Here is a 12,939-nt window from a genome sequence, read left to right as displayed (position 1 = left end):
AGATATTTCAAAAATAAAAGTGAGAGATGTTCTGCCATTCCCTAAACACAGTCAGTTATTGGAAGTGTTCAGAGCTGCTGGTTATGGGAATTTACCAATAAGAGTTATAAATTCAGATTTTCTATTGATGGAGTCAAATGGACATCAATATTAGTTAAAAAATGTTAAGTTTAGATGGAGGGTGATTTTCAGCAATATCCTTTTATTGAGTATAAGCAGGAGTTTAAAAAAATTCACTCTGAACATAACCTGTTTCTTTCTACCAAAATAAATAGGATTAATATAGTCAAGCATACTGACACTGGGAGACACTACTTTGGGAAAGATCCCTGGTGTTCTCCTTACTGGCTGCAAGTAATAAAAAAATTCTTATCACTAAAGTACTCAATAGATTATCACACATTCAAATGGATTCATAAAAACACCTCTCTCAACATGGTCACATGGGGGCTAAATGTGACACCAATTACCTTAGCCTGATTTGGTACATAATAAATACTGAGTCAACGCTAGTGAGCATCTTCTGATTTGGAGATGTTATCTTATACAGCACCTCCTTAAAAAAAGAAAAAAAAACAACCCTCAAATGCATATAAAGTGAAAGTGAAAGTGAAGTCACGCAGTCGTGTCCGACTCTTTGTGACTCCATGGACTGTAGCCCATCAGGCTTCTCCATCCATGGGGTTTTCCAGGCAAGAATACTGGAGTGGGTTGCCATTTCCTTCTCCAGGGGATCTTCCCCACCCAGGGATCAAACCAGGTCTCCTGAATTGAAGGCAGTCACTTAACCCTCTGAGCCACCAGGGAAGTCCTCAAATGCATATAGGGAGTTCCTTATTTTGGTCTTTCCCCTTCAAATACCATAAGAAACTACAGCACAAAATGGAGGCTCAGTTGGGCAATGTGGAATCAGTAGAGATCTGAGGTCACCTTTTTGATTTATCACGTTTTGAAAAGTACAGGTTCTCTTAAATCTTACAAGTTTATGGTTGTTTTCTTTATTTTTCTTTAATGAGAAATGCTTCTGATATGTATTACAGGTGAAGAAATCACAAAATTGACAAATGTTCTAAGTCTTTTACAGTTATCCGAACAAAAAGAATAAGTTATGATCAAATTGGTGTGCATTAGGGTAAGCTTTTCCCTGTACCTGGCTCCTCTGACATGTTCAGAACCATTTCTCCTAATTACCTGTTTTGACTTCTGGCTATGCCTTATCATTATCTATAAATTCAATAAATAGCATACATATTTCATAGTTGAGACTTAATGAATCAGGACAACAGTATTAGAAAAGAAAAGAAAAAAAGCAACAAAATGTTAAGCCTCTTATATTTTTGTTTATATCACTAAGCATCATTTCCAAATTCAGAAATATTTTTTAAAGTATCCCTTTAAAATATACATTTTAAACTATCCAATTACATAAAGCTTGCCACATGTTTACTCAGATTTGGGAGAGAGATAGTACAGGTTGAGGGAGATTTACAAACTTAAAAAGTGTCTTTTTAAAACCAAAGGAAACATATACACGCAGTTCTAAGCACACAGCCTATTTGTCTTTACAGTCTGCTGATAAACACTGATTTTTAAACATTGTATATAAAATTAAATAACATGGAAAAAATAAATATGCTTTATTATATAAACACATAGAAATCTGTACTGCTCAAAATATTCAGATAACACGAGGCTTGGTTGCTTAAAATTGTACTCAGAAAGTATGGTAGTGATATTTACAGTTTTTATTTTTCCTAGATAGATGCAGTGAGGTGATAAAACACTGATGTCAGACATTTTCTCGACCTACCTACAGAAGCTGCAAACTTTCATATGAAAATGAGGTAGACAAATTCATAAATTGACCAGGCAGAAACAAAAGCACAGTTCCTTCGTGAGCCCATAAATTCTCATTATTTGGGTTGACAGGCATTATTCCAAAGCACCTAAAGCAAGGCTCAGAGAATACTTTTAAGTTTGTCAGGAAAAAATTCACACAAGCAATTCCTCCTAAGGAGAACCATGGCCTCCAAGGCAGTCAGCAAACAGATATATCTGTGGTAAGTGGCTTCAATCAGGTCTGATTCTTTGCAATCCTATGGACTGTAGCCCACCAGGCTCCTCTGTCCATGGGATTTCCCAGGCAAGAATACTGGAGTGGGTTGCCATGCCCTCCTCCAGGGGATCTTCCTGATCCAGGGATTATTGAACCCAGGTCTTTTATGTCTCCTGCACTGAAAGACAGGTTGTTTACCACTAGTGCCAATGGGGCAATGCAAAAAAGGAAAGCTAGATGACCATCTTGGACAGATTAGCAACCTTTTCAACTTTCATTATCTCAAAGTGGCTTACTTTAGAATGCTACGGAGTTTTAACCCACTCCTCACTATAGTTTGACAGCTCTCTTTCCAATTTATCCCTCCAGCCACAGGATGTGTGCATGCAATAGGCAAATCAGTGTTAAGAACCTTATTTCAAAAACAAAACATTGCCAAGTCAGAGTGCAAGGATGCATTCAAAACAGGACAGAAAAGACAAAATCTAGGGAAGAAGTTTTCAACAATCATGATTCTAAATCTCTGGTGGTTTGAGCCAGAACTAACAGCCTTAAAATGGGTACTTGAACCCTACATTCACAGAAGCTTCATTTTAGAGTCTGGAAACTGTGCTAACAGCCATTTGGAGTTTCTTTCCTAAATATTGCTCCTTAGTAACAATTGTTAGACTAGGCTATCTTTATTTCGACCTTGGAAAAGACCTACTCACACAGCAGTAGTTGCTTCTCAAAACTATCTCCTGTGTAGGGGTACTTGGGATAAGAAAGCAACTCGGCCTGAGGGGGACTAATGCCTACCCTTGGTCTCTAATAAATCTAGTTTGCTTTCTCTTGAAAGCAACATGTTAGCACCTCCAATATAGTTTTTTTTGTTGTTAATGTCACTGTTAGTTACAATGATGAAGCACCATAGAAGTGGCTTATGGCTATCAACACAGTTCACTGAGGTATGCTTCAATTTAGAATTACTAAGAAATGGTACCAAAGCATCCATAAAAATCAACATACAAGTAAAATACAAATCCTACCATAAGAATCTGAAATGCTGCCCTTGCATAATTTAAGTCATACATTACAAATGGATCTATTTAAATAAAAACGCTTTTGATTTAGTTGATTTTCAAAAATCACCATGAAAAGCCTTGTAAAAGCGGTCTTGCTCCCACGCTGCAGAGCCATTTGAATATATATCTGAATAATGATTACTTTATAAAGGCGAAGGTGAAGTCGCTCAGTCGTGTCCGATTCTTTGCGACCCCATGGACTGTAGCCCACCAGGCTCCTCCATCCATGGAATTTTCTAGGCAAGAGTACTGGAGTGGGGTGCCATTTCCTTCTCCAGGGGATCTTCCCGACCCGGGGATTGAACCCGGGTCTCCCGCATTGCAGGCAGACGCTTTACCGTCTGAGCCACCAGGGAATCCCATTTACTTTATAAAGGAAGTGCTAAAATCATATAGGCAACAAAAGCATTTTCAAAATCCATGTACTTGCTTTGGTGCATTGCAGAGCATTTAGGATCTCTCTCTCCTTTTCACTGTGTGTTGCATAAAACTATGTGCAGCCCCAAGAACAAGCACTATAATAAGAAAAACTTAAAATCTTTGGTTAAATGATTTAGAAGATCATGTTTTAAAACTTAAGCATTTAAACTCTTAAAGTATCTATGGGAGAGGATGGCAATCCAGTGGAAAAGAAATTAAACTGTGTTTAGAAAGTGTTCAAGAAAGAGAATGCCATGGTAACAAAAATATATATATATATATGATATATTGTATATATATTATATACAATATATAATGTATAATAATAATATATTATTATATATTATATATACACACATATTCTGAGGGTTAGGAGATGTTTTTTGGTGAATATTAAAGAAACACAACTTTTTGGAAAGCTACTATATATTTTGATATATACTACAGTGTGGTGTTGGTATTGGCTAAGTGAAAAGGATGAAATTATAATGGGCTCAAGAGGGAAAATTTCATGAAAAATAATATGTGACAGGTGACTTAGGGAAGCTTGAATGTCAGAAGATGTTCTTGACATTCTAAGGTTATTTCTGATCTTTTTCCAAACGTTCATTTAGAGAGAGTGCCAATATTGCAAACAAAATACTCTTGGTGAACAGTACATCTGAACTGCCCTTGAATAAAATCCTTACAGCCCAGATAAATAGTACTACTTGAGATAATGCGCTAATTCTTCTAGATTTTTACTTAACACAGAGTATAGTAGTTATGCAGCTAGTATTCTGCTTATAGATACAACCTCCAACCTTGAAACCTTTGACTCTTAGAAGTGTCAACAGATTAGTAGCCATGTCAGATCAGTTAATCTGCTCTTTAGCTGCTTTCAGGAATGGTTAAGGTTTTTTCTCAGAACCCTATAGAACAAAAAGAGGCTTTTGGATATGAATTCACATAATATTAATTCAGCTTCAGTGCAATTAATGCATTCACAGGAAAGTTTACTCTATTTACATGAAACAACCCTAATGGCTCCATACCTGTGGACCATTTAGCCACAGTATTGTTTTGACACAGCTGATCCTTCTGTTTGCCAAGATTTGCCCCAGAAGTTTGCATAGTATTTATAGAGCCAAATCTGTCTCACAATGTTGTTTAAAAGCAGATGACAAAGGAAGCCTAGGACCAAAGGAAAAACCGGTCTCAAATGGGCTTTGTGTCTTGATAGAAGAGAGAACATTTTAGATGCCTTGAATGGCATCAGGTCACTGAGTCCACTGTTTGTCTTTGGAATTTTCACTTGATTTTATGGGCACAGCCTTTTTGGTGATTGTGTTGAGAGCTGTACCCGAGTCACACAGGCAAAGTAGAGTCACTGAATCAAAAATTGCTTTGGCCTCAATAAGCAGGTATCTTCCCGCCAAAGTCAATACCACCAGCTCAGAAAAGGAAAGAGTATCTGCTTCTGAGTTGTCTGCTTAAATCACTTTGGAGTTTAAAAATGGCACGGAGTTTCTTAAAAAAAAAAAACACACACACACAAACACAAACATATATAGTCTAGTTCTAGGAAAGGATGCTACTTTTTGGCATTGGCAAAGGGCCTGTATGAGGTACATATATCCTGTAAAGTCACTTTGGCAATATCATTTAAAAAAATGAATTTTGTTGCATGTCAATATGAAGAAAAGAAGAGACTGTGTATAGTACAGTTCCAGGGATGCCCTTGTGAGGAGGACAATCTGTCTCAAAGGAGTGACCCAGAGCACCTTGGAATTGGAGTGTTAGTTTTAGTTAGCAAACATGAATAGTTAGGGCCGTACCGAACTCCAAGGGCCAGCACTCCAGGCAGCATCTTGAGGACAAGCGTGTGTGTTACATTGCTCTCGATCTGGAGGCTTGTCAAGAATTTCACAGCTCAGATCCGGAAATCGTTCCCCGCTGGGCCTCTGACAGACCACCAACCTTGTTCTCAAGCCTCCACCACACAGCTTAGTACACTGGAAGAAGAGAAGGGAAGGCTGCAGTTATTCTGTCTGAACAGCCAGTGGCAAATTTTCTTTCCCCGTGACAAAAATGTTTTAGCCAAGACAGATTATGGCACCAGGCAAGATAAGCCTATAGGAGAATGAAGCTGAATTACCAAAAGTAAAATATACAGCAGACTGGAGTCCTGTCCTTTCATGATGTGCATGTGTGTGTGTCAGCTGCTCAGTTGTGTCTGACTCTTTGTGACCCCATGGACTGTAGCCTGTCAGGCTCTTCAGTCCATGCGATTTCCCAGGCAAGAATACTGGAGTGGGCATCCACTCCCTTCTCCAGGGATCTTCCCGACCCAGGGTTTGAACCTGGGTCTCCCATACTGTGGGCAGATTCTTTACCATCTGAGCCACCAGGGAAGCCCCCTTGCATGGTAGCTATTGTTTATTAAGCATTTGCTCTTCATCTGTACTAAATGCTAATATTATCTCATCAACAGGAGAGTATAATTATATGGGGCAACTGAGCTTAAGAGAGCATAACTTGATTAAGGTCAATTCAGCAGCAGGTGTCCAGGATAAGATTACAGCCTTTTCTTTCAGGTATTCAAAACCCAAAATCAAAGAAACAGATAAAAATCTAAAAACCACTTAGTACTAAATCAAGGATATAATGACTGAGCTGGTGACAACCTCTAGGAAGTTGTCACCAACCTCTTGGCTATTCTGTGACTCCAGTCTCCGAAGACCTTTCTGACGTCCAAATATTTTATGCTATCTCTGAATCTGAGGATAATGATGGCATTCCCCTAGGATGAGTCAACAGTGTGGTGGGAACGCTGGATATGGTTCTGACTGTTGGCTGGACCCACGCTTCTCAGGCAGGAACAAGTTGTATTTCTTGGACAGTACCACGGAGCTCACATCCAGGAACACTGACTGTTCCCCTGCTGTGTCAAGGCCAGATCTCCCATGGAATTTGGAATGATCTGGTCCGTGCTGACAGCCAGCATCCCAGCAAATGCGTGTACTCTCCTGGCTTCAATCCAATTACAGAAGCTTACGCACAGGCCCCATGGGACAGAGCTTTACGAGGAGTTTCAGGAAACCCACGATATATGCGTCTCCAAACCTGACTTCCCTTTCCGGTCTTTCAGCAAAGCCCTCCAGAATGACATACTATCAACAAAAGTTAACAAAACTCTGTTATGAGCGCCTATGACTGCTTTACGTGAATGAAAGCATGAAACGTGGACACGGGACTTCGATTAGCCAGGGGTGTAGACTAACATGCCCTTCCATCTCATGCGTCTCTGTTCCCCTCTTGGTGGGCGTAGGGGGCCTCCATGATGTTAATCCTTGTGTTTTATTTTATAAATTTTATAGTCAAGACAGAACAACTCAACAAACTCTAAGTACGTGCTCTCCCTGTGGATTCAAGAGTAGAAATATATATTCTTTTTTAATTAAATACAAAACAAAAACATTTAAGTCCTACACATGATAGTGGCTTAAAACTCATTCAATAATACAGTCATACTAATGATAATTATTATTACTAGTAATAATACTGATTATCATTATTATAATAGCAGCTATGACTGAAGGCTATGGGCTAGGTTTTGACGTGCACTATCTCATATAATGGCATGAATATTATGAAGTGGGTGCCATTATTTATTCTCATGTACAGATGAGAATACAGATATTTGGCAAAGTTATATTATTTGTCAAAGCCACAAAGCTTGTAAGAGCCAGGGCTGGGACAGGGGCCCAGTTTTGTCTGCTCCAAATATTCTACGGCCTTTCATCAATCATAGCTGACAATCCTTTTTTTTATTATTATTAATTTTTATTGGCATGTAGCTGCCTTACAATTAGTAGTATAAAAGCAGTAGCTTTCGTGTTAGTTTCTGTTGTACAATGGAATGAATCAGTTATACGTTTACATATATCCCCTCTTTTTCGGATTTCCTTCCTGTTTAGGTCATCACGGAACACTGCGTAGAGTTCCCTGTGCTCTACAGCAGGTCCTCATTAGCTACCTTCTTTATACACAGCAGTGTATACACATCAATCCCAATCTCCCAATTCTTCCTCCCCACTCCCCTTGGTATCCATTCATTTGTTCTCTACCCCTGCGCCTCTATTTTCATAGCAAGCAATTCTTAAAAGGTTAAGAGCTGAAGAATTTCATTATTTGAGCCTACACAGCTAATTACTCACTTCTATGATTACAATGCATCACCCCTGATAAGAATAACAGCTCCTAATCCCTGATGAACAATAGCTGGTTCATTATGAATTTGAAATATTGGGAGACACAATGCCATGAGAACAATGGTGCACCACAAACACCCCCAAATTATGAAGATGGCAAAACTTCCATTGATTAATTTAACACACATTTCCAGTCACTTTAAAAGCACCCATGTTTTAATCAGCAGAGGTTAACATTTTAAACTAGCATTATCTGTATTCTTTCCTAACATCTCTCCTATGTAGTCAAGCCATCTCTCTATGGTAATAAATGCACTTTTAAAATAGTCCAGAATTAAGATAGATCTCCTAGTTAATCTGAAATCAAGACGCTTTAACTAGAGCCAGTTCTTCTTCCTTCAAATAAACTATGAACAACAGCACTATTTGGTATTTGCTTTTTCCCAAAGGATGTATAAGTGGAGTTTGCGCTCACCTCTCCCCAGCTGCCATAAGCCCACTGAGGGCAAGGCCCAGATTCGCAGGCTCTGTGCTCATCGGGTTTGATTCTCTCCACGCAGTCGTTGGCAGTGTACCCATTCTCATCCTGACACACAACAACACGCCGCTGGGACCCACCAGCACAGGTACTGGAACACTGAACACAGCAGACATCGGTCAGCAGGTTAATCCCCACCTCAGGCTCCACCTCGAGGACCCAGAAAGCAGCTGGCTGAAGGGTCAGAGACAAATGTGGCAGAACCACTCTCAAGTCGTCCACAATGGACAGAATGCAATCCTGAGCATCTCCCTTCCATGGAGCTGCTTAACGTTCAGGTCTTAGCAATATTTGGAGGGCAGAAACACCACTTCCCCTTGTGCATGTTAGGTCTCAGTAGGTGTTTAGGAACTGCCTAATGAGTGATCATGTCTTGTGATTTCCAGAGTGATCAGATTCCTCCTCTGCAACTCTGAGAGGTGCAGACGTACTGACTGACACCACAGTCTACTGGGAAATTCTTTCTCTTTTCAAAACTGCTAGCACTTATTTAGAACCAACGTTTAACCTCCTTTTCAACACAGGGGTCAAATCACTTAAAAAAATTGCCAGTTGTTGAAATTAAGCTTCTACACTAACTCCTTCAAATATCCAAGGAAAGCATCATGGAATGTCACTTACATATCATTTCCTTGCAGCTAACATTCCCTTCTCTCCCTTCACCTAGCTAACGTAGCGAGACTTGTTTTTCTTCTTTATTCTTATTCCCCAATGAATGTGAATTCCATATTAACCAACTTCTCTTCAGGTGCATGAGCCCAGCCATGTCTCCCATAGTTGTCACAGAATTATGTTCGGCCTTCAGCTTATTTCCCACACAAGCTTCTCATAGCTCTCTTATTTATCTGCATCTTGAGTGTTTTTTTTCTCTTTCCATTTTTTCCTTATCTTTTAAACCCAATGTGTTTGCCAGTCTCCTTCACTCTGACCCTTAACTTGTAAAATCTGTTTGCCAGTAAAAAAACCATCAAGTCCTCTAAGCAGTGGAATTCCCACAACTTATCAAGTCTCAAACTGTATTTGCAACATTGTTTTGAGTTCCAGGTTCAAATGGTTGACATGTGCTATCAAACTCCAGCTATCAAACACTACAAACTAATGTTATTTAAAAATAACTGTGAATACTGCTCGTTGCTGGTCACCTTCTATATAAAGATGTGAAAAAGTTATTTACTTATTGTACTGGACTTTAGTTCAATTTCCGTGCCAATGTTGGTCAAATTATAAATGATTTTCAAATATACTGAGCTTAATTTTTTAAATGCAGAGCAGGAAAATAGATTTATTAATTCTGTCTGAGCAATTATTTAGGAAATTTTTGATTAAAAAAAATCCCACCTCTATTCTCTGAGGGTTCTGTTATACTTACTCTAAACTTAAAAATACTTTTCTACTTTTAAACAGCTTAATACATAAGAAACGCAGAGAACTATTATTTTAATTGGCTTTGTTTGGGGCCAAGAACTCGAAATCTTAGGAAGGACCTCCAATAGTATAAAGAGATCTGGAATATATACTTTGGCCCTTGGATTTTTCCTTTGATAATAAAATCTTGATTCATCTGAGATAATAATCTCACCTGTGTTACTGTCCCCAATAAAATGATGTCTCCTCAGAACTTCAGTATCATACTTGTATCCCTAGTAGGTTCCACAGTGATGGTCACATGATTAGAGTTTCTGGAAGGAATAGTTTCATAAACCACAGGCTATCCTCCCTTCAATATGGCTGAGTGGAGCAAGGAAGCACAACGGATCCAGGGTCAGCTTAATGCATTGGCTGCCCAGTGACCAGTCCAAAGCTTCCTACAGAGAATCTGACCAGAGACAGAGCTCAGCTGGGGGCCAAGCAATTGTACAGCACAGTCGAGAACTCGCACTGCACCAGTCTAAACCCAGGGTCAGCCAGGGTCTTTATACTCCCATATCCAGGTGAAATATTGTACATGATCTTTCTCCAAGTCCAATTTTGCCACTTTTTTTTTTTAAATTAATAGGGATTCTTCATTCCATTCCCATGTTGCAGAATTTCACTCTGGACTACTTTTGTTAACAATTTTCCTATCCTTTTTAGACAACATATTTTCCCAGGTAAACATTCCTTTGAACAAACCCTGTATCTATCATCCACACTCTACAAAACAAGAGAGAATGGCCATTAGGGAAGCAAGAGATGATGGACATCTGTTTTTTTTTAACCTGCCTCATATATTTCCCATTGATATCAGGCAGGCTGGATTTTCCTTTAAGAAATCCATCAATGGACCTCATCTTAGTGGGACTGTAGTTTTGGGGGGCCATGCCATGCTGTATGCAGGATCTTAGTTCCCTGGCCAGGGATCGAACCTGTGCCCCTGAAGTGGAAGTGCGGAGTCTCAATCACTGGACTACCAGGGAAGTCCCAGTGAGACTATCTTTTAAGAAGTTCTACACTTTCCTGATCAAGGAGTAAGTAGAACTGGCTGAGCCAATCAGATTTTCCTGGGAATTTGAATCCTGAGCAGAGCAACCCGGGCGTGGTTCAGAGTAAAAAGGGTTTAAGAAATGATCTTATAGATATTGTTCCATCTAGATTGGCAAACCACAGCCTCGGGGCCAAATCCACCCTGCCAGCTGCATTTATAACTAAAGCTTTATGGGAACACAGCCATGTCCACTTGTTTACATTTTGTCTATGCCTGCTTTTGTGCTAAGACAGCAGAGTCTGCTAGTTGCAACAGAGACTGTATGGTCCATATGGCTGAAAATATTATCTGGCCCTTTGCAGAAAAAATTTACCAACCCCCAGTGAGATCCCTGAAGATGCTCTGGGCTCAGTCTCTACTGGGGCTAAATTAACAGTTTTGCTTTCCCTTGAAAGAACCAGTTCCTTTTCTTTTGCTTGCAACCAGAGACCCCTAGTCGCTAACACTGAAAATCTCATAGAAGGTTTGAGTTTACACAAACACATCCTGGAAAATGAAGTTCTGATTCCAGAATCTACTGAAAATGCTAGATTCCCATTCTCTAGTGTTCATAATTCTCTGCTGCCTTTCCTGCTGTTGCAGGCAGGAAGAATCAAGCATCCCAAACCACGAAGAGATGCATATGCATGCCACACACTCCTGGGAGTAAGTCAGGCACGTCAAGCAAGAGCTGAAAAATCTCATCATCCACCTTCAGCCTCACTTAACTTAGAAAAAAAAAAAAAATCCCCAAACAAAAAACAGGCACAATGAGGAGAAGAATGGTATTGCCCATTGCTGCAAAAAGGTTACTTAATCCTCCTTAATTGGGAACTCTGCCCAAGGGCAGAATCATTCAATCTTAAAGGAATGCATTATCCACAAATGTAGTCCTAAATAAGAATAGCCTTCAATTTTTTTTTTTAAGTTCTAATTTTATCATTAGAATACACATGTTTGAGCTGTGAATTTTTTCAACTAGAAAAATCATGGGACACTCAGTGATGACCTCGCTTGATCACTCTTTAATTTCATAGAACCCAAATTTCTTCTAACCTAGGCAAGAGAAGCTTCAAAGTGGAAAGAAAGGGAGGAGAATGAGGTGTTAAAGGTCCTGGGCAGATGTTCTGCTTACAATCAAGAGGTGCAGTGTATAAAAACCCTTAGGGCCCATCAACATCATAGGAAAGTAAGCCTAATTCATTGAAACATAACTATGGTGGAAAACTAACCGGTTCCTTCTAAAGCTTTTTAGTCCAGAAATAATTAAACACGGTTAGCAGTACTAGAAGGAAACAAATAATAAACAATTAAAAAGAAGACTTCATGAGAGATTAATAAACACCAAACTCCCCAAACCTCCCCCAGGATCTCCTGCTGCCCTACCCTTCCTGTAGCTCCTTTAGACATGTCCAGTATTCCAGAGTATAATTATTTTTTGGAAAACTGTTCAGTAAAAATTTCTAGAACTTTTGAGAGCATATTTTTCCTTTGAATGTTAAATACTATTTGTCACATTCTTCCTAATTTGAAGGATAAAGATAATGGTAACAATAATCATCAATATTTAATTTTCACTCTATGGCAGGGAGAGTGTGAAACAGTATTTGCATTGCTTGATTTAATTCTTACAACAACCCAGCAAAGTCGCCACTATCATTAACTTTGTTTTAGAGATGATGAAACAGGCTCAAATTGGAAAGAGGACCAGCTGAAGACCCCAAAATTGGAAAGTGTAAGTCCTTGGATCAAACAGAGGCAACTTTTCTCAAAGCCTTTGCAATTAACCATTAAATGAGAGATTTTAATATTTTTAACCTTTGCAGTTAAAAATACCAATGGTATTTTTCCTCTAAGCACAGATTTTACCCGGCTGAGTGTTTCTCTCCTAATCCGCTACTACAAATGGCATAGCAATTGTGCCACTTTAAGACTGCACTCATCTGGAAAAGAGCAAGAAGGAAAATGACTTTCATTAAAAATTTCCTTTCAGAGAAGTTCTTCTGCCCTTTGAATTTTCCTTCAGGTAAGGAGGAGCCGTCTGCCAGCTCCAGGATCAATCATCATGGCCTTCACAGTACCTTCTAGGAAGCCACCTGATCAAGTCACCCAGCAGTGACACCCCCTCCTCCACCTGGTTAGAGGCTAAGGTAGCTTAGAGTTGTCTCAAGTGACACCTCTTCCGGGACTACAATTAACCCCAACAAATGAAAAATGCACATCAA

General features: G+C 39.3%; 1 protein-coding gene across 3 annotated transcripts in view; it reads right to left on the bottom strand.

Moving 5' to 3' along the window:
• ADAMTS9 (ADAM metallopeptidase with thrombospondin type 1 motif 9) overlaps positions 1-12,939 on the bottom strand; it is a 163,165-nt gene that overhangs the window by 63,447 nt on the left and 86,779 nt on the right. For all 3 annotated transcript variants that reach the window (XM_069561878.1, XM_069561879.1, XM_069561880.1), the window contains exons 27-28: positions 8,209-8,370; positions 5,358-5,534 (exon numbers count right to left, since the gene is read on the bottom strand). In XM_069561878.1, the coding sequence (XP_069417979.1) occupies positions 5,358-5,534; positions 8,209-8,370 (339 nt within the window). The remainder of the gene's footprint in view (positions 1-5,357; positions 5,535-8,208; positions 8,371-12,939) is intronic.

This window comes from Ovis canadensis, chromosome 19 (assembly GCF_042477335.2).
Source record: "Ovis canadensis isolate MfBH-ARS-UI-01 breed Bighorn chromosome 19, ARS-UI_OviCan_v2, whole genome shotgun sequence".
Taxonomy (NCBI): domain Eukaryota; kingdom Metazoa; phylum Chordata; class Mammalia; order Artiodactyla; family Bovidae; genus Ovis; species Ovis canadensis.
Note: the sequence above shows the minus strand (reverse complement) of the source record. Positions and strands in the feature narration are given on the sequence as shown.